This window comes from Actinia tenebrosa, unplaced genomic scaffold (genome assembly GCF_029948245.1).
Source record: "Actinia tenebrosa isolate PJP-AT-01 unplaced genomic scaffold, QUT_ActTen_1.0 PGA_scaffold5__44_contigs__length_20552954, whole genome shotgun sequence".
NCBI classification, from domain to species: domain Eukaryota; kingdom Metazoa; phylum Cnidaria; class Anthozoa; order Actiniaria; family Actiniidae; genus Actinia; species Actinia tenebrosa.
Genome location: NW_028292582.1, coordinates 12891131 through 12912409, shown reverse-complemented (window position 1 = coordinate 12912409; position 21279 = coordinate 12891131). Strand labels below are relative to the sequence as shown.

At 37.2% G+C, this 21279-nt stretch overlaps 2 protein-coding genes and 2 non-coding genes across 4 annotated transcripts; all 4 read left to right on the top strand.

Moving 5' to 3' along the window:
* The first annotated feature begins 223 nt into the window (after positions 1 to 223).
* LOC116302204 (U3 small nucleolar RNA-associated protein 15 homolog) lies at positions 224 to 9427 on the top strand. The gene is made up of 13 exons (XM_031711435.1): positions 224 to 321; positions 1162 to 1386; positions 1950 to 2002; positions 2299 to 2422; positions 2723 to 2777; positions 3316 to 3441; positions 3837 to 3972; positions 5092 to 5176; positions 5739 to 5897; positions 6514 to 6615; positions 7783 to 7910; positions 8186 to 8244; positions 9030 to 9427. Exons 1-13 carry the CDS (start codon positions 229 to 231, stop codon positions 9221 to 9223), a joined length of 1539 nt encoding a protein of 512 aa, XP_031567295.1. The 5' UTR covers positions 224 to 228; the 3' UTR covers positions 9224 to 9427.
* LOC116302218 (small nucleolar RNA SNORA16B/SNORA16A family) lies at positions 4628 to 4767 on the top strand. The gene has a single exon (XR_004197834.2). It is a non-coding gene; the product is annotated as a small nucleolar RNA SNORA16B/SNORA16A family (small nucleolar RNA).
* Positions 7004 to 7144, top strand: LOC116302219 (small nucleolar RNA SNORA16B/SNORA16A family). Its single transcript, XR_004197835.1, has one exon. It is a non-coding gene; the product is annotated as a small nucleolar RNA SNORA16B/SNORA16A family (small nucleolar RNA).
* Positions 9428 to 10684: 1257 nt separating the features above from the next.
* Positions 10685 to 20120, top strand: LOC116302211 (ATP-dependent clpX-like chaperone, mitochondrial). The gene is made up of 12 exons (XM_031711442.2): positions 10685 to 10999; positions 11720 to 11965; positions 12642 to 12802; positions 13089 to 13266; positions 14215 to 14388; positions 15500 to 15630; positions 15884 to 15917; positions 16435 to 16523; positions 17404 to 17568; positions 18129 to 18425; positions 19036 to 19128; positions 19827 to 20120. The coding sequence occupies exons 1-12, from the start codon at positions 10933 to 10935 to the stop codon at positions 20040 to 20042; spliced, it is 1851 nt and encodes a 616-aa protein (XP_031567302.1). The 5' UTR covers positions 10685 to 10932; the 3' UTR covers positions 20043 to 20120.
* The last annotated feature ends 1159 nt before the right edge of the window (positions 20121 to 21279 follow it).

Here is a 21279-nt window from a genome sequence, read left to right as displayed (position 1 = left end):
ATTTAAAAAAATGCTTTTTGATGTTAATATCTAAAAAAAAAGACAAAAGCTAAAAAACAAAGTTAAAGTTATTTTAAATGTTATGCGTTCTATATTTGAAATATTAATTTATAACATTCCCGTTATTATTATTAGTATTTGAAAAATAAACTAAATGCCAAACTACAACCGGGGTTCCTGTGTCTTTTTGATCACGTGTTCGTTAGTTCATCGTAGTCTTCGTTCAAAATGGCGAGCGACTTTCACAAGCTGCAAGTAAAACGCTACCCAAAGATCGAAAGAAAGCAAACCAGTGATACAAGATACTGGAAAAAGTTTAGCGTAAGTGTTATTAGATACCTTGGCGTAGTTATTTTGCTTCTTTTTGTTGAAATCAAAAGAAAAAGCTGAGAAACTATTTGGTCATTAAATTTCACGTGGCCTTAAGTATTTATACACCATTTTAATTATTTCTTTATTCATAGATATTACAGTAATTGCTGCTTTACTCTTGAAATTTTTATTGATTGCATTAAAATTAAACCTCTAGATTTCCATTGAAATGCTTTATAGTTTCTTGAGGTGTTCGGTATTTGTGTGGTGGCCCACGTGGTTTTTTTAGGGGGGGGGGGGGGGGGGGACATTACATGCGATTTGAGATTTTTGCGATTGGTAAGATTCCTTTAATTGGCTGACCCTTAATCAACTTCATTGGAAAAGAAATGTTGCAGGACTTAAAAAACCCTTTATTGGGCAATATCAGGCAAGAATTGGAACTTGTCTAGTTTATGATCCGCTTACTTTTATTTCGGTCCTTGAGTCCTTCCTTGTCTTTGTATAGTAAAGTCTAAAGGACTCTCTAATAGGCCCTTTGCATCTATCAGTCATGTGCTGATATATCCTGCAACCAAAACTTGTGTGGTGAACAAGTTTCAGGATGAAATAGCCCTTTTGCAACATACAGTCACGTGCTGATAATGTGACTTTGATAACGAATGGATTCAGCTCAAGGTCCCTTGAGGAAGGCTCTGCTGGATAGCAAACAAACAATAAATATTGCTTCGTATCTTGAAATCCAAAGTATCTTATTAGGGGGTGGGGGGGGGGGGATATTTTGGAAAAGGTTTTGGATATGACATTATACCAACACTCTAGTCTAATACTAGTTTTATGTTCTTTTAGTTTCCTATAGTGGTAAAGGAGTATGGTGCTGTGTCTTTTGTGGATTTTTGCCCAACTAAGCCTCATGATTTTGCCGTAACCAGTGCATCAAGAGTACAGATCTACAGCAGCACAACTCATCAAGTTTTAAAATCCATTTCTAGATTTAATGAAGTGGCGTACAGTGGTTGTTTTAGGAGCGATGGTCAACTGCTTGTCGCAGGTGGACAAGATGGTCTTATTCAGGTTAGTAACTAAATAAACTTGTGAACCACAAGTGGTGTGTGTGGCTAGTGCATGGCTTAAAATAAAGCCAAACAAAAAAATAAGTGTGTTTCCTGTTGCGCGACCGACCCTAATTTTCTTGCCGATTTTTGCTGACCCTAATATTTTTTTCATTCCCAAATGCACCACAGGGTCCCCAGTAAGAAAATTTCCACTGTTGTTTCAATTTTTAAAAATCCGACCTACCAACCCCCATTATTTTTGTCATGCAACAGGAAACACTTATTTTTTTGTTTGGCCAAATGGCCAGTCACCAGACAATATCCAGCCAGAATAGCAATCTTAACAGTTACTCACAATATATCAATTGGTTGGGAGGACTTGATTTACTGTACAGCTTATAGAACTTCATCACACTGTACCATGTTTATTCACACAAACATAAAAAATGGTTAAATCCATGAAACCATCTTGAATTGCTGTGGTAAAACACAAGGAAAAATTTATTGTTCTAGTCAACATGGGTGCAGCATGAATAATGTCTATGGTCCTATAAGAAATTTTTTCTTTTGTTTATTTTGTAGTTGTTTGATCTTAACAGCAGAGCTGTGCTGAGACAGTTCAAAGGCCATACTGAGTAAGTATCTGTAATATAATTAATATAATACACCAGTGAGTGAGACTCTTTTTCACTCATTTAATAACTCTATTAGTATTTTGAAATAGTGGACTTTCCCATAGAGCATTTTCACGTGACGTCACAGCAGCCATTATGGGGTACCAAAACAATACATTTCTATCCTCCGGGAATTGAACTCTATTTTTATGCAAATACTGTGCAGAAAGTTTCTATTGTTAATGGCTGCCTTCTCACATGAGTGAAAACGCTCTATAAGACACCAAAAAATTTTGTTTTGTTTTTATTTTCCACAGTGCAGTTCATGTAACAAGGTTTCTGCAGGACAATCTACATCTAGTTTCTGCAAGTGACGACAAGGTGGTCAAGTGCTGGGACATATCAACTGAACAAGAAACAGTCTCATTTATTGAACACCAGGTAAAGCAAAGACATAATGAACCTCCTTAGCTTGGGTACAATGCTTGCCTGTTACAGATTGCCTGTCATTCCCTTGAGTATTATTTCTTTCTTTTTGTCAACATGATTTTTTCCCCTAAGACTTAAGAAAATAGTAATCTAATATTGTTTTAAAAAAAAGAAATGATATTCTAAGAAATGACATGGGGTGTGAAATTGGAAAACATGACACCCAAACCAGTGATATAATTGAATGTCAGATTCAAATAGAGGTACTATATGTTAAATAGTTCCTAATATTTTACATTGTGGTTTTCATAGGATTATATAAGAACTGGTGCTGTTAACAAAACAAATAAAGATATATTCCTAACAGGTAAGAAACGGCTCAGGGGAAGTGTGCAAGGGCTTCTGGTAGTTGTAGTAAATAATGCCATAAAGGAAACAGCTTATAAGTTGAAAAAACCGTTGTTCATTTATTAGAATCTTAAAATAAAGGTTCGCATTTTAGGCTCATTATGCATGTACAGTATATGGTCAATTTATTCTGAGTCTTTCAATTTGCAGCTGCATAAGTTGCTTCATATACTGCAAGGATCAGCTCAATTTGATACATTACAACCACAGTACAAATATATATTTCATATATATTGTCATACACCTATATCTTTCCTATCGGGCCTATAAACCCACCTAATGTGTCCTTGAAGTCTCATATGAGACGTGGTAGCTCAGTGGTTAGAGTATGCCACCAGAATCTGAGTCTTTCATTTGCAGCTGCATAAGTTGCTTTATAAAGTGCGAGAATCAGCTCAATTTGATACATTACAACCACAATACAAATATATATTTCATACATATTCTCATACACCTATGGTTAACTTTAATGTTATCTTTCAATGCTCATTTCATAGGTTCATATGACCACACAGTCCGGATGTGGGATAAGCGATGTGACAAGAGTGTTATGACTTTAGACCATGGCTGTCCTGTAGAGTGTATTCAGTTGTATCCAAATGGCGGCATGTGTATTTCAGCTGGTAAGTGAAGACTTCATTCATTTGTCTGAAATCATGTTATCACAGAAATCCAGAAAAAAGGCGTCCCAGGACTCACTTCACTTGTGTTGACAAGGGCTTTCTAAATATTAATTGGCACCCACAACACAGCGCTTGGGACCCAATTGTCTCCAAGGGCTCACTTGTGTTAAAAAGGGCTTCCTAAATATTGATTGTCACCCACAACACAATGCTTGGGACCCAAATGTGTCCCAAGATACACTTCACTTGTGTTGACAAGGACTCCCTAAATATTGATCAGTTCCCAAATATTTATTTAATATTTTTTATTATCCCTGATGATGTGGAATGATGTGGAACACCTGACTATGGTCAAAGCTGTGTCTTGAATCTGATGTCTATTTTCTTGCTTGTAGGTGGAAATGTTGTCAAAGTCTGGGATATTCTTGGTGGTGGACGGCTTGTAACAGAGTTCTCTAACCACCAGAAGACAGTCACCACATTGTGTTTTGATGGCGAACTTAGAAGACTATTAACAGGTTCTATTGATAAGTAAGTATTCTTGTCATAGACAACATGCAAAACTCTGTTCCAGTCTGCTGTTCATTTTGTTACCGACAAATTACATTACTTATAGTACACTCAACAAAATTACTTGACTCGGATTGGTCGAGAGGAGTACAATTATAGCGTTAATTGTACTCCGTAGGAGTACCGAATTAAGTCGCTATGGCAACATGGCCAAAACAATGTCAAAACAATTATTTTCTATCATTTTGTACTTAAAAAGCATAAATAAAATTTTAAAGCCGTAAGAACTAATCTTTTTTATGCATTTCAGTTGAACGATGGACTGGAAATCGGCTGCCAAATAGACAAAGATGAACGGTGTCGCTTCGTATTTTTTACTGAAATTTTGTGGAGTGAACTATAAACAAAAAATCGCACGATCTTCTCGTACAATTTGGAATTAATAGACACGAGTAATGTTTTGAAAGTTCTTTAATTGTACTCGTCTAAAGGCTTGTGCAATTACAAGAACTTTCAAAACATTACTCGTGTCTATTAATTTCCAAATTGTACTCGAGATCGTGCGATTTCCTATACTTACTCTTAGTTTACGACATGTACAATATACCAATAGAAAACTGGAGATTTTTGAGGTACATTAATGGGACAATTACCATATAACAATTACTCTAAATCACAATGGCCCTATTGAAGCTCATCTTGTTAACCCATGACATGTATGAGTCAAAGTGGAGCCAAAAGCAAACCATTTCTTTACGGTCGCTGTTTGACTGCTGTTTTCCACGTCTTGCAGCATTATCAAAAGATTTGACATGACTTTGTTTTAAGATAAACCTCTTTATCTTGGGTGTAACTTTGTCCCTTTCAGACCACATGCCATTATCTTAGGAATAAGATTCATTGTTTGAGTTGTATTTGTATTCATGTGTCTTCTCATGTTCAGCTGATAAACAAAGAAATAATACTCTAGATAATGACACATGGTCTGAAATGGGAAAACATTGAACCAAGATCAATAAGGCCTGCTTTTGCATTCATTATTGGCTTTGGAAGATAACACAGCCCTGGAAGAAATAATTTAAGATATGACCTTGTCAAATAGTTTTTTAGTGTTTAATAAATCATATTCTCTCGTAACAGACATGTTAAGATTTATGACTTACAAGACTATAAAGTAGTGCACAGCATGGACTACCCTTCGCCTATTTTAACTATGGCTGTCTCGGTAAGTTTATGCTAATATTGTTGATGCCATATCTCATTCTGACCATCAGGGCCTGTTGGGTAGCGTTATACACCCTTCATACAACTGGGCCCTGTAGTTGCCTGGCTTAGAATATTGTTACTACACCCAAGTGTGTAAATGGCCATCTTCAAATGTTGGGGGATTCATGGCGGGATGTTTTGGGGGTAAATAGACTAGCAAACCCTCCAGGAGAGAGAGTAGTGATATAGTACTTCTAAGCTCTTCTCATACCAGTGCTAGCACTCCCCTCTCACCAGTGTGACCAAGGTTCGTTTCCCAGACTCAGTGTTGCATGTGAGTCAAGTTGTTTGTTGCTTCTCTCCTGTGCTTCAAGGGTTTTTTTCTGGGTTATACAGTTTTCCTCCCTCCAAGAAAATCAACTTAGGGAAACAGGGTTGTCATGGAGGAATGAGCGCTCTCCTCTCACCAAAACGACCCTGGTTCTGTGGAACTGGCACTGTTAAATCATATTTATTTTTATATCTTGGTTTTTACTCTCTTACCATATACTAATATAGTAACCACCATCTTTATCTTGCAGCCTGATGACTCTCATATAGTTGTAGGAATGTCAGATGGATTGTTATCAATTAAATATAAAGTACCAAATAAAGGAGAAGAGAGTTTAAAGAGAAAAGAAAATCCAAGACCTGGAAGCTACAAGTATTTCATGAGAGGAGAAAATTATCCAGCTCAAGAGGTTTGTTTGAGAATGACTAAAAAGTTTCCATTCATGTGTATTGTATCATATTTATGTCTTTAATTTAAATCAGAAATGAGGGCCACATATATGTTTTAGCGGTGATTGGTTTATACTTTTGGATAAGCAATGACTGGTTCTAATTTTGGATGTCAGTAGCTGGTTAGTACTGATTGGCTAGTACTACCACCAGAAGTGTGGTCAGTTTGTAAGAGCGTCAGTCTGTTGTGCAGGAGGTCATGGTTCAAGCCTCGGCTGCATCGACACTCAGGGTCTTAAAAGAACAGAGATGGGGCTTTTTAATTACATCTGCAAATGGTTAGACCTTCAAGTCTTCTTGGACAAGGACTTAAAACCATAGGCCCTGTCTCCCAACCCTTCCTAACCTGCAGTACATGTAAATGGAGGACATAAAAGAACCTGTTGAATTATTCGTTTAAGAGTAGGTGATTATCTCCCAATTCATCACCCTATCCCAATTTGGAGGCATAAATCAAATAAACTAACATTCTCTCATGATTATATAAGCTCACGGCTGCTAAGAACCTCCATTATTATTAATTATTATTATTTATTAGTAAGTTTGCACAAAAACTATGTATCTTTTTTCTCACAGGACGATTTTGTTGTTGCTGAGAAGAAAAAACCTCACTTAGGGAAATCTGACAAGTTACTCAAGAATTTTGAATACAGTGCTGCACTGGATGCAATACTACGGGTTAGTGGCAAGTTTGTTTAGAATATGCTAGAGTGCAAACCATATATCTGTGAAAAAGTTAACTAACAAAATTGTACAAAGTATTGCAAAGTTTTTTAGGTCTATGGTCCAGAGTTCAAACCATATATCTGTGATATAGTGTTAACTAATTAGTACAAAATAGCACCAATGAAACAATTGAAATCAAAAGAAATAGATGTGTTTAGTCCTATTTAGTTTTTGTGTTATTCACAGATATATGGTTTGAACTTTACTTAGGTCTACTAAGCTTACTAATTTGTGCACTTTCTTACAATTTAAGCTTTTCACGGAATATATGGTATGCACTCCATTGTTTTTCTTGCAAATCCATAGCAGCTATTTGTTATAATTAATTTATGATTTAAATCAATGGCCCTATCGAAGCTCATCTTTGTCAACTCATGACATGTATGAGTCAAAGTGGAGCCTAAAGCAAACCATTTCTTTACGGTCGCTGTTTGACGGTTGTTTTCCACGTCTTGCAGCATTACCAAAAGATTTGACATTACTTTCTTTTAAGATAGACCTTTTTATCTTGGTTGTAACTCTCTCCCTTTCGGACCACATGCCATTCTCTTAGGAATAAGATTCATTTTTTGAGTTGTATTTGTATTCATGTGTCTTCTCATGTTCAACTATTGTTTTCCATGTCTCACAGCATTACCAAAAGATTTGACATTACTTTCTTTCATAATTGAACTCTGGATGCACAATACTTTTCCTCAGTTACATTTGTCTAAATCTGTTACAAGTAATACAGTATGAGTGGCCAATAGGATGTTTTCACTCAGTCAGAGAGTTAACTGACAATAGAGATTGCAGTCACATTGCTGTACCTAACAAAATGACAAAACTATTGTCAAAGGTACACCAATATGGCCACTGTGATGTCATGTGAAAACACTCTACTCTTATGGGCATTTACAAGGGTGAGCTGTTTTAAAGCACTTACAGATTAGATGCAAATATTGTATACTGCTTACCAAATATTTAAGAGAATAATTTTATGTTCTGCTGAAATGGCTGAAATCAAAGTGAGTTTGACCAAGAAAATTCAGGTCAAAATTGAAATACACATTTGTGTATTGGAAACAAAGTACTTGCAGTTAAAAAAAATCATTCTAATGTTCTCATCGTTTTTTATAGCCCCTTTCCAACCATCCTCCAGTAGTGGTAGCAATATTACAAGAGCTTGGCAGAAGAGGAGGACTTAAACGAGCTTTGGCAGGAAGGGATGAAAAAAGGCTGGTACCTATTCTTTACTTCCTCATAAGGTAAGAAAAGCCTTCCTAAGGGACTAATCAGGGGGAGGGGGGAGTGTGGGGTTACTTCTCCACCCCCTGAAAATATTCAAATTGAGTCTCTGCTCTTTCTTGAGTATCCTGTAACAGTCAACCCCTTCCTGGATCCGCTGTAGAATTGTTGCTGTGAGTTTGGACAGGTACTTTTACATAAATCCCCTTGGTCCCCAAGGACGATTAGAGAGAAAAACTTAATTCTTCCAGCTTAATTTCCACTAATGTTACTGTTTTTTATTTTATTATTCCAGAAATATAACCAATCCAAGATATTCCGTAGTGTTGATAGATGTAGCTAACATCCTTCTTGGTAAGAAATGTGCCAACCTCAAATGTTTGCTACTAGTGTGTATAGGAAGCATGGCTGTTTTGTGCTGCTATCGGGCTGCCTCTCACCAGTACTAGTCTCTAGTCTAGTTAACTTCCTGGACTCGATGTAGTACTTGTATGTGAGCACAGTTGCTTGTTAGTTCTCTCCTGTGCTTCGAGGGTTTTTTCCCTACATTCTTTGGTTGCGCTCCCTCTGCAGAAAAAATATCCTAAATTCCAGTCTGTGGCTCGAGAGACCAGCATGTTTGAAATAAAATAAATTACGTTTACATTTTTATCATTACTTTAAGAACAAGGTGAAAAGATTTATAACTTCTACATAATGTATACATATATTTAATATGCAGCCCGTAAAGTCCTCCACTGCAATGTAAACCGCATTGAGACAATGTGAAAATGCGCTATATAAGAATCCCTTCTTTTTTTTTTTTTCCTATATGGCATTCTGCGTAGAGCTTTTATCTATAATCGAATCTTTAACAAATTCAAATTGTTTTCATTGCGAGAGGTTTTATATCTCTGGCTTTTTTTCTTTTTTTTTTTTTTTTTTTTTTTTTTTTTTTTGTTTCCTTCTCTGTTTCTTTTCTTATAAGGTTAACTTTGGAAATTGAATTTATGAGAAAAACTAGTGATTTAAAATTATGACGTTTCAATGACACCTTGACATCATTATCAAGTAAAGTGAAAAGAGTGATAATGAATATAAATATAAACTAGTCATGAATTAACATAATAATTTTCAATGTCCGAATTTTTTTTCTACAGATATGTATTCACCTATAATTGGACAGTCACAAGAAATAGACAAATTATTCTTCAGACTTCAAAGCTCTATTTCTGTGGAACTAAGCTTCTCAAGACAAGCATATGAACTATTAGGAGCAATGGATACACTCTTCGCTGCTTCATCTGCTCCTGTTTCTAATACAGATGCTGAAAATTCTAACCAAGCAACGTGAAGTTTAAAGAATTTTGCAATAAAAAAGTAGATGAAATTGATGAATCGAAGAGGCCTGTCCCACAGGAGGAACCAATCAAATCGAAGGAAGCAACAGATTGCAAATAGATGAGCTGATATAGCTAACAACGAACAGGCTAACACTCGTTCACATAGACCAAAAGGACATTTGAGTATCAAACAATAAAAAGAATCTATAGTGTGACTGCTTCTTTCTCTTGTTTTAACAGAACGAGCGAGCGCGCAAAGGTTGCATGCAATTGATGTTGCAAGCCATGACACACGACACACATTGTTGCTACTTTGGCAACATTGCCTGCAATGTTGCGCCCAATGTGGCACCGTGTAGCCGTGTCTTTAGATTACGAGGATGAAGAGATGAGATGATGATGGGGAAAATATTTTGAACACATATTCCTAATATAGTTTAAGGATTTATATACCAAAAGGTTTGTCAAAGAAAAAATGTCAAAAAAATAAAATTATTGCAATCTATTGCAATACAAATTATCTATTTTCATAGCATTTTGTCTCGATGTCACAATTTTCTAACATTTAAAATATGATAATTGTTTTTCAATTGGTTGGAGTAATCTTTAGATTTTATCAAACCCTGAAACATCCTCTGGGCTGACCTAAGTCAGGGCACGACTAACTCGCAGATTGAACGCTGAAACAACCTCTGGGCTGATCTAAGTCAGGGCACGGCTAACTCGCAGATTGAATATTGGAATTTAGCGTGTTAGGTTTTGCGGAGGGAAGAAAAAACCAAATGTGTGTTGGGGAACGTACGAACTCGGTTTTAACCATCCTGCACGATAGCAGCAAGGATTCCGTGTGTTCTGTAACTTGGTGGGATAGAGATAATGATGACGTAGTTCCGGCGTCTAGCTGCTAAAGTAAACGAGATCCACGCATGCTCTTAGTCTCCCTCGCATCCGTTTTTAGTGTCGGTCGTCACGCAAGGAGCGTTGCGTGACGACCGACACTAAAAACGGATGCGAGGGAGACTACGCATGCTCTCTTCCCACTATAATAATTAACAACGCGTAAAAAATAATTAAAAAAAAAATTGTAACAAAATTTAAATTTGGAGATCGTTTTTGATACGGGTAATTAACACGAACACTTCAGTTACATCAAACAAAACAGTCTCGGAAGACCTTGTACATGAACGTGTAGTGTGCAAGCACAATGTACAGCCTCGCCTTTCTGCCAATATCGACAAATTTTAAACTTTGACACTTTTACTTCAACGTACTGCATCCTTGCAAAGTTTGGAACTAAAGAAAACCCAAGATTTTGTTTACGTGAAAGAAGGTCTTAGAAGTTTCAAATACCTCTGTTACTACAATCCCGCGGGTTTTTTTTCACGCACGTACGCGGAACGAATCACGAGATATCTCGTGTGGCAACGAAGCATTGGTGACGAGGCTATGACGTAACACATAAATGCGCATGGCCTCGGAACAAAGATGGCCGCCCAGTGAACTGAAAATGGCAATGGCTTTGAACTCTTGATCATTTAGCTAATATTTTTCCTTATAAAACATCTTCAAACATCTTCAAAATCCACTAATTATTTCTATACACATCCTACAATCCTACTCAAGTGTAATTTTGATTTTTTTGAGGTAGAATTTCGCGGTAAACGCTCAAAAAAGACTGACCTTTATTGGATTCGATCTACGATTATTTTTTTCTACAAAAATGTTCAGAGTATATTCACCCTTACGGTCTTTACGAACGACTGGAGGACAAATGAATGCCTTTAAAGGTAAGTAAAGCTATTATTATATCAGTTAAGGTGTTTTTCTTTTCATACTTTCCTAAAAAACCTTTTTTATTGCAACTTATTCGCAAGGCAAGCATTTTCGTTTTTCGTTTTTTTTCATGAATCCCAAAGGTCAAGTATCATAAACTTCGGTTTTTTAAGACGCTGAACTTTTAGTTAAAGCTTTCAAACCTGTGCTGATTTAAGATGTTATTTTGTTTGCAATATAGACGTATTTGAATCGTTCCTATTTTTGGGGAATAAGCTTATGTAACAGTTCAACCGATGTTTGTTGTTGTTGTTGTTATGTATAAGACTATTTTTAGTTGAGTCAAATTGGATGATATTCTTACATTTTAGAAAATATTAACATTTGCATTATGATTATACTGTTTTTAGCTTTATTTTTTTATAAATTTCAACGTATACATTAAATTGTTTTGTTCATTGGTTATCATTATTCACTAAAGAGTCACATGATTTTCGTATGGGTACTTAACAATTTTATTATGTAAAATCGATAGACTAACAGTATTTAAGGCCTTTTAACAAATTGCTCAAAAATTTCCATTGACTGTCTTCTTATTGATCATAGATAACATCTTAAAATATTCGCTGTGCTCAAGGTTCCGCTGTACGGTTTTGAACATTTAAAAATGTTAAAAGGCCTTAAAATCAATTTCACATAATAATGACTAGTCTATTTTTTATTTATATTCAAAGGCTCACCCAGTCATATATTAAGGACAGCACCTCTACGAAGAATCCACATTGTCACCTCAAACAAACTAAAGTCTAGTCCATACCTAAATGGAAGTCATTTGAGCTCTCAACAGCACAGCCCTGGATCGAATGGTATCCATTTTCAAAACAGCAGGTTGATGTCCACAACAGGGGGGAGCAAGGACAGGGGTGGAAAGAATCCATGGTGTTGTCCTAAGTGTGGAAATCCATGTAGTGCTGTTGAAGGTTCGTTGGAAATTTTGGGAGTGGGAAATGTGGTACATGTATACATCATTATATAGAGTATGTAACATTGAAGTGACATCCCAATTTTTATTTATTTCTTGCTAATCAAGTCATCCAATATTATATCACATTAGTTAGTTAGTTAACTTTATGGTTATTTTTTAAGCAATAGTCTTTTCCAATGTTTTCTAATGATTTCAACATGAATTTTTTGTTTACGAATATGTGTTTATATAAAAAAAGGAAATTACTGGTTGGCTTGAAAATATGAAGTTTATCTTCACTGTGCTAACTAGAGAAATATTTTCACAATTTGAAGATAAACTTTTTATTTTTACACCACCTTGTATCATCCTCTATGTGCTCCACCCTAAAATCTCTATTGTACATAAAAAGATAAGATATGTACTGCTGTTTTAAGCTTTTTTCTGTATTGTGTAGTTCCAGAAATCATCCATACCTTACCCACAGATGAATTTTAATTTCCGAAGAGTAGGGGGGTCAGAGAAAGAAAATTAGGAATTTCCAGGGGGTGGGGGGTGTCTTAAAAAAGTTCCTCCGTGAGGGGTGTATGGATAATTTTTGGAACTACACATTTTGGAAAAAATATTGGTTTCATATAGACCCACCTACGAGTGAATGTTTTCATTTGTTGGTCTATTTCATTACCTTTCAGCGTCTACGCGGTTTGTACAGTGTGACAAGTGCAGTCATTTTTTTCTGATCCTGTCTGAATCTGACTCTAAGCGATATATTAAATATGAAAGTAAATCTGCCATGAATGAAAGTGATAAACAACAGAAAGTCCAAAAGAAACCTCCTCCACCTCCTAAAAAGGTGAGTATTTTGCCCTAGTAGGGGAGGGGTAGTTATTCTATACTATAGTCTATGTCAAAGTCATTCACCCTTACTTCAAAAGATGCTTAAAAGAACTCGAATTGATGAGATTAATGACTTTGACACAAAAGATGGTACTGAATTGTCTGTTTACTAATGAGGCCTTTCTGACCTCGATTCCATGCAATATTGTCCCTAGTCCCAACCGAGTTTGGTGGCCATCTATGAGAAAGGTCTGTGTATACTAACTTTTGACTGGTCTTCATTTCTTTTTTCATTTTTTCAGATATTTAATTACCTGGATAAATATGTAATAGGTCAAGATTTTGCTAAGAAAGTTCTGTCAGTAGCTGTCTACAATCACTACAAGAGACTATCCGTCAATCTTCCTTCATCATCACAAAGTTCGTCAGCAGAGGTCAAGCCTATACCACTAACAAGACCATTCCCTGGATCTCCACACGGTAGGGTATAATCATATTAAAGGACTACTATGACTGGGGTCACCTAGACTGCGACAACCAATCAAATTGTAGAATGAAAACAATACATTCCAACTTTGGGTAGTGGAGCCAATCAGAAACCAGCAGATAACAATAGCCTTTTAACATCCTTTCATTTGCACGAGAAAATGACAATAGCTATCTTGTTGTTTTTCGCGTAACATGCAGTCTAGGTTTCCGATTGGCTCAACATTGGCTTGGCATTGTTTTTGGATTCATTCTACAATTTGATTGGTTCTCACTGTCTAGGTGGCCCCACTTAAAGTAGTTACACTGTAATACTATCAGGGTTCATGCAGGTCCTTGAACTCCTTGAAAAGTGCTTGAATTTAAAATGCATTGTCAAGGGCACTTGAAACTCCTTGAAAATAGAAAAAAAAGTAGAAATGTCCTTGAATACTTCTTGAAAAGAATTGTCCATGAAAAAATATCAGTAAAGCTTTCAAGATATGTAAACCATGAGTTGTTGTCATTGGTTAAAATTAGAGATTTTCACTACCTCAAGGGAGAAGCGTCTTTTTTTATGATTTTTTGCTTTCCAGAACTTAGTGGCTCAATGTGCCGTGGATATCACGTGACAAATTCGCACATCTCGATTAGCATTGGCATTTTCTTCATATTTTTTTAATACCAAAATAAAACCCTTTTAAGAGTTCCTCCTTGAAAAATGTCATTTTGGTCCTTGAATACTCCTTGAAAACTCCTTGAATAATTTCTTGGGAACCTAGCACGAACCCTGTACTATGGAATCAATATTAATCAAATGTCTCAAAACATAAAAATTGTCATTTCTAAACCGTAGTCTGATAAAAAAGCAAATGAGAGCAAACTAGGAACCTTTTTACACCATGATTCGTGTTTCTACAACCTAGCAACATGACCTTGCTTTTTTTATTCATGATTTTATAGAACTTCAGCTAGTAATGGCACAAGCCAACACACTCAATTCCCCTCTTGGTGCTAGTGGTGTCCAGTCATCTGGCCAGATGAAGGAAACAAGCGGTAGTGAAATACTAGATGCCAAAAGAGATAGAATTACCCTGGATAAAAGTAATATTTTGCTTCTAGGGCCCACAGGTTCAGGTAAGCCACCTAATATAGGAATGTATAGTTCAAGAAATAATTATCCATACCTCACATGGAAGAGACCCCCTATCCCCTGGAAATTCCAATTTTCTTCCATACAAACTATGTAATTTTGTTCTTTCTCTAAACCTTCCTATTCCTCAAAAATTGCAAACTCCTCCATTGTGGGGGAAGGGGGGTGGGGGTATTGAGGTATGAATAGAGAGTTTTAGGTTGACTTTTTTTTCCCCTGCAAACGGCAAACATGACCACGTTTTCACAGTTTTCCTTTATCTTACTTTACCTTTTACAAACCTTCTCACCAAGCGCAAATACTCTTTTGTTTTTCTACTACTTGGACTTTTTTGCGATTCTTTTTCAGTAATTTAAAAGAATTTTTTACTGGTCAACTGACGTTTCACGTTTGCCGTGAACGTAAATCTAAAACTCTCTAATAATTTCTGGAACACTACACAATGCATTGAGATTCTTCTATAAGTTTCATTGGAAGAGAGCCACCATCATAAACCCATATTGTCTGCTCAGCGAGAGGAGAATTGCAAAGCAAAAGTTATTGCAATTTTGAGTTGCCAATGCTGGTTTGTATCAGCAATTCTCCTACTGAGTTTCGATTGGAAGAGAGCCAGCAAAATAAACCCATATTGTTGGCTCAGAATTACTTCACAATAGGAAAATTGGGATACAAAACTTATTGTGAATTTGAGTCACCAATACAGGTTTACATTTATGCCTTTGGAAGAACTAGCTGCCAATATAAACCCTTATTGGCTGCCCAAGATGGTAGTAACTTATAAATATTGATAGTGTGTGTGAGAAAGAAAATTCTGTACGATACAAGATAAACCCAGGTCATGTTGCACTCTTCTAACTCCTCTTTCTTTTTAAAAATTGTTATTCTGTAGGTGTCTTGATATATTGTTTGCTATCTGAGACTGTACGGCTCTAGCACAACCCATGTTATCTGTTACCTATCTTTCTCTGCACCTCATGGCACACCCCACACACCCTTCTGGCCCAGACAATAGCCAGGTGTCTTGATGTACCGTTTGGTATCTGTGACTGTACTGCTCTTACACACCCCATATTCTAACATAATTCTGTGCATTAGGTAAAACCCTTCTGGCCCAGACAATAGCCAGGTGTCTTGATGTACCGTTTGCTATCTGCGACTGTACTGCTCTTACACAAGCTGGTTATGTTGGAGAAGATATTGAGTCAGTTATCGCTAAATTGCTACAGGTAAACACACTTGAATTGTGCAAGATAAGCAAGCAATCACCTTATTACATAAAATATTCGCAACTTGTTATTTTCCACAATTTTGAAGCTCGGATATTCCAAGGTTATGCACTGACTTCAATTTCAAAATTTTGCAAAAATCATATTTCAAGTCACGAGTTTTGATTTTGTGATTTAATTTAATCACTCACAATTAGTTTCCATATTAAATCAATAAAGCGACACTATATCTTTTTTTTTAAATCCTATTTAGGAAGCAGGCAACAACGTAGAAAAAGCACAACAAGGTAAGCTTGTGTTTAAGAGCAAATTTTGTACCTGGGGGAGGGGGTAAGGGTACTCCCGTATAACAAAGGGTGAGGATGATCTCGTCTTCAATCTTTAATCCCTAAGCATATGGGGTATCTTTTAGGGGTAAACCGGATATCAGTTATTATTAAATAACTTATAAATCCTGCATTCTGATTGGTTGGGAGCGTGTGCTTTAGGAGAGCACACAGCACGCACGTTTACTTTCCGTTGCGACGTTTCTATCTAAAATAATGGTTATTGTAATTTGTATTTTATGAAAGAAATGAAAAAACTTGCTTGTTGTGCTGTGTTGAGTAGGTATAAAGCTCTTGGGGGTTGGCAGAACACTCGAAAACTGTCAAGAAGCACTCCGCTATGCGTCATGTCTAGTTTTCTCATTCTTCCAAACGCTGTGTACTTCATAATTGCACGTACAACATTAGCGCATTATTTCTTCAATAGCATAACTTACTTCCTACATTAAACTAATATTGTCATTCCCTACTTTTCTAGGGATTGTATTCTTGGATGAAGTGGACAAGATTGGATCAGTTCCCGGTGTCCATAACCTCCGAGACGTTGGTGGTGAAGGAGTACAACAGGTATAACTTTGCAGTTAACTGATGTTGATATAATAAACGTGGTATTGCAGTGATTCACATTTAACCTGGAACCTCTGTGGTTCTGAGAAATTTTTGGTTCACCCCTCATCGTTTTCAAATGATCTTGGTGTTTTGAATATTGTTCCAACTACCAGCAAATTCAATTGCTTTTTAGATGTACGTTGAAAAGCGTTTAAGGCTATATAATAAGAAACCCTAAAAGCTGTGCAGCCTTTAAATTTTCCAATAGTTGCCCCCTCGACATCCCATAATGTCTTAATAGACCGTTTTCTCAAGGTTGCGTGCGCATCCAACTTGACGGGCTACAAAACTGAAAAACGCAAATCCAGTAAAATTGAGAAGACAGTTTTATATTTAAAAATGAGAATAATCGATTCCATGAATTCTTATCAAAAAAAATTCATAGCAGTGCATGATAATACTAGTGTTCTGGTACCGTGGCCCGTCAAGTTCCTTAAATTTGGATGCGCACGCAACCTTGAGAAAACAGTCAATGTTCGCGAGTACGAATCTCTAGTACAAAGCATGATGGGAAACCGAGTACTTACGGTTTTTTCAGCTCCTCTAAAAATTCCCCTGACAAATTTTCCTTCAATATTTTCTATGAAACTGTAAGTATTTCAACAGACGAAAATAACAGAGTATTTTTTGTGTGATAATTCTATTGATTTCCTTGTACTGATTTGTGTAGTACTCGGCTTCCCAGTCATGCTTTGTGCTAGAATTCGTGCTCGTGCACATTGGCTATTAAAACAATAGAATTCAAGGTTGCCGCCGTATCGGTAAAAGGGTCTATTTAAGGACAATCATCCTTTGACAGTCTTTGCCAAAGACTGAGTTTCTGTTGTTCATCTTACAGGGTCTTCTGAAGATTCTGGAGGGTACTGTTGTCAATGTACCAGAGCGCAACTCTCGCAAGATGCGTGGAGATACTGTTGCTGTAGACACTTCAAATATTTTATTTGTTGCATCTGGAGCTTTCAATGGACTGGATAAAATCATTAGAAGAAGAAAACAAGATAAGGTAGATATAAACACGTGTACCAGGGCCTTCAAGCTTGTCTTCATTTTTACGACCTTTTTTCATAAACACGCGACCCCCCGTCTGCATACAACTCCCAACGTCTGGGTTTTGGGTATCCACCAGTCAAAAAATAACGAACTCTGAAGGCTACTGAAGGTTTTTGGGTGGAAATCAAAATCCAGGCGTCCGAGATAAGGAGTTGTTTTTCGAGTTGCGATTGATAAAAATAAGCGCGATAGGACGTTTACATGATGGCGTCATTTTACTACCACTACCAAATTGCTTGGCTATCTTATTCATATTTGTATTTCCTGATGAGAATAGTAAGACAATTGGTGCTGATTAACTGAACAAGAGAAAGAGCTCAAGGGATTTTGGTAGTGGTAGGAAATGACGCCATCTTGCTAGTGTCCTATTATACAATGCATGGCTGAAAGTCTCTAGGTTGCAGGTGCTCTTGACCGGCCCATTAACATTTTGACCAGTCCGATATTGTCATTATTTCTTACCATTGAGCAGCTATTATTTTGCTCTGTTCAACTTACTTCTATGTTCTTCAGGTACTTGGATTCGGAGCTCCAGCAATAGAGGAATCCATATCAACCGAAGGCAAAGAACTCAATATATTTACCAACATCAAAAACGACGTCAGAGATGATAACGCAGAGCGTGACGGGTTACTGAGTAGCGTCGAGGCGCGTGATCTAATCGAGTTTGGAATGATCCCTGAGTTCGTGGGTCGACTTCCGGTTGTAGTTGCTCTGCATTCTCTGAATGAAACTGCTTTGGTTAAGATCTTGACAGAGCCCAGGAACGCCTTGGTGCCGCAGTACCAGGCTATGTTTGCTATGGATAAGGTAAGTTCCTTTGGGCTACCTGTGTCAGGCTGGAGATGAGCTTTGACAGAAGTTGTTTATTGGATGTTTTCTGTGCTGAAAAGGATTTTCTGAAGTTTCCCTTTTTTTTAAAAAAAATCAACACTTGCTTTCGAGCTTGACAATCTTGTTAAATATAATCCATTCCGCGCGCAGGTTCGCTACTTGTCTAGACTCCATTACTGCAAGATTAGTTTTTCAAAGGCCCAAGTGATGGACCTTTTCCAGCTTGGGCGTACTGTGTTCTCATTTCAGACCACGTGTCATTCCCAATCTCGTACCCAGAGCCTTTATTTCTTACTGCGCATGCTTGTCGAGCATGCGTAGTAAGAAATAAAGCTCTGGGTACGAGATTGGTGTCATTCCACAGACTATCATTTCTTCGTTTGACGGTTGCTCTTGAGATAACACATGAATATGGATGGTAAAACTGAAACAGAATATTATTCTCAAGAGAGTATGCTACGTGGTCTGAAATGAGAAATTTTAAACTACGTACGTCCAAGGTAAAAGGGTATATAGAATGCGAATCTTTTGAAGTCTAAGATCCATGCAAAGATTCAGATTTTAATTTTAATTTTTAATTTTGCAGATTGACTTGATCATTGAGCCAGATGCACTCCAGCTCATCGCTAATCAAGCATTAGAAAAGAAAACTGGTGCTCGTGGTTTGAGAGCAATATTGGTATGGATAACTTATAATGGTTCAAATATCTTATATAAGGAACATGAGAGAAAAGGCGCGATTGCACGGGGCAAGTTTCTCTGCAACTTGTCTTGCAAAAGCGTTGCGACACAAGCTGCAAGAGTGTTTACACGGTGTAACGGAGACGCAATCGTTGCCAAAAGTAGAAACGAATTCTACTTTTCGAAACAACTGCTGCAACTTGTCTCGCAACATTTGCTCAAATTGCGCTCTAGTTTAGACGTTGCAATGCTCCATGCAACTTGTGTCACAACACTATTGCGAGACAGCGCCTGTGGAGTGTGGAATGGAGCTGAGACGGATGAATAGTGTTTTCGCAGATTTGCGTACTGTGTGTCCACCTCTGTACCGTCTCGTTGCGAGAAAAACCTGCAACCGAGAAGCACTGTAGCTAGAAAGCCTCTTGAACCCAGGGTACCACCTCTAGGGTGCGAAGGATTGACTGGAGCTTTGCAACGCAACACTTGGATGTTTCAGGTTTCATGTTTGCTGCATTAAAAATAAGGTGTGGCAGCATAACGGCTTCACGGCTGGACTCCTACACAGACGTTTTAGAATCGTCACACAACGTTTCACTTGGTTGCGTGACGCGTGACGAAGGACGTCGTGTAGCTAGAGTACGACTAATTCTACCGTTTCGTTTCTCGCTTTTCTCTGTCTTCCTTACCATTCTCCAGGAACAGCTACTTCTCCAACCCATGTTTGAAGCACCAGGCTCAGACATCGTGTCTGTTCGCATCACCAAAGACGTTGTCAAGGGAACCAAACCAGCCGAATACGTCCACTCGCCAGAAAAACTAAACGAAGACGAAGCAACACAACCTGGTGAAGGCACTGACATCTACAATGATGATATCGAGATGTATGCTGGAGACGCATCTTCAAGACTGTGATCATCTTGAATATTCATTGTATTTTTTTTGTATTTTAGACTGATCATGAATTAGCGGGGGTGGGGGGGGGGGGTGGGAGGCTACCGTATTTCAAGCATAAACTACTCTGGTTCCAATCTCTTGGTCGTTTCCATAAAATCTCTTTAACCCTGTGCTTTATTACCGTAGCTTGAAATATCATACCCCATTGTTGGTCGCATTGGAGCATTTATGTAACCTATGCTTTTAATCATGAAACATTCTGCCTTTACCCTTGTTCGTGTGCTAAAATTTATGCGGTAACCCTCTCTTAACTTAAGTACGAAATATTTTACCCTACCCTTGGTCATATTCCCACATTTTATAACTCTTTTCACCTGATTATTCGTTTGTTTGCTTGCTTGTTTATTTGTTTGCTTGTTTGATTGATTGTTTATTTGTTTGCTTGTTTGATTGATTGTTTTTCCTACCTTTTTAGGAGTAAAACAGTTGGTGAATCAAATCCAACCTTACGCCAGCTAATTCTTGCTCAGTTCGCGGTCATCAGTAATGTAATTTCTGTAGCCAGCGATATGCTTTTATAATGTTTCGTTTTCTTTAAATTATGCCATCTTAGTTTTAGCGCTGGTAAAACTGTATTTTACCGAAGGAAAAAATCTTGAAGGTGTGCAAGATGGTGGTCAAAAGGCTTTTATGTATTACATTTGGATAATGTCATTTGGCAAAGTCAGTTGGTGCGTCTTTAGAATATGCCATGACCCCACCCTCCCTTCCATGGCGGGGGAAAAAGTGCCGAACCACATCGTCAGCAGTGTCTGCAACTCTTTCCAAAAAAATGATATATTTAGCACTCAGAACCCAATCACAGTGTTTCCATAACCGAAAGCCTTATCCATGTAGTCGCACCATAAGTATCGTCGAACATCGTTATATACCAAACAAAAATAAAATTCATAAATATTATGCTTTTTACATTATATTGTAAGTAGTATGCTTCTTGTGCAGTAGTATTGTAATAGTTATAGTTTTGTCTTCGTGATTTTTTATTTCATTAGTATGTATATTATGAATCAGGCGTCAATAAAATGTATATACGAATGAAACGCTTATTCCCAGATTTGTGGCGCGCGGCGTAAAGTCCTGCGAGCCAAAGGAACTCTTGCGAAAGAGATAGAGGGAGCTTCACCATAACTTTATCAAAAAAAAAAAAAAGAAACGAAAAGAAAAAAGCAAGAAAAAAAAATTTTTTTTTAATTTA

Coding starts and splice junctions, on each gene's coding strand:
- LOC116302204 (XM_031711435.1), top strand. CDS start 229: ATGGCGAGCGACTTTCACAAGCTGCAAGTAAAACGCTACCCAAAGATC. Junction 2,003..2,298: donor CAGTTCAAAGGCCATACTGA/GTAAGTATCTGT, acceptor TATTTTCCACAG/TGCAGTTCATGTAACAAGGT. Junction 6,616..7,782: donor CACTGGATGCAATACTACGG/GTTAGTGGCAAG, acceptor CGTTTTTTATAG/CCCCTTTCCAACCATCCTCC.
- LOC116302211 (XM_031711442.2), top strand. CDS start 10,933: ATGTTCAGAGTATATTCACCCTTACGGTCTTTACGAACGACTGGAGGA. Junction 16,524..17,403: donor GTGGTGAAGGAGTACAACAG/GTATAACTTTGC, acceptor TTCATCTTACAG/GGTCTTCTGAAGATTCTGGA. Junction 18,426..19,035: donor CTATGTTTGCTATGGATAAG/GTAAGTTCCTTT, acceptor TTAATTTTGCAG/ATTGACTTGATCATTGAGCC.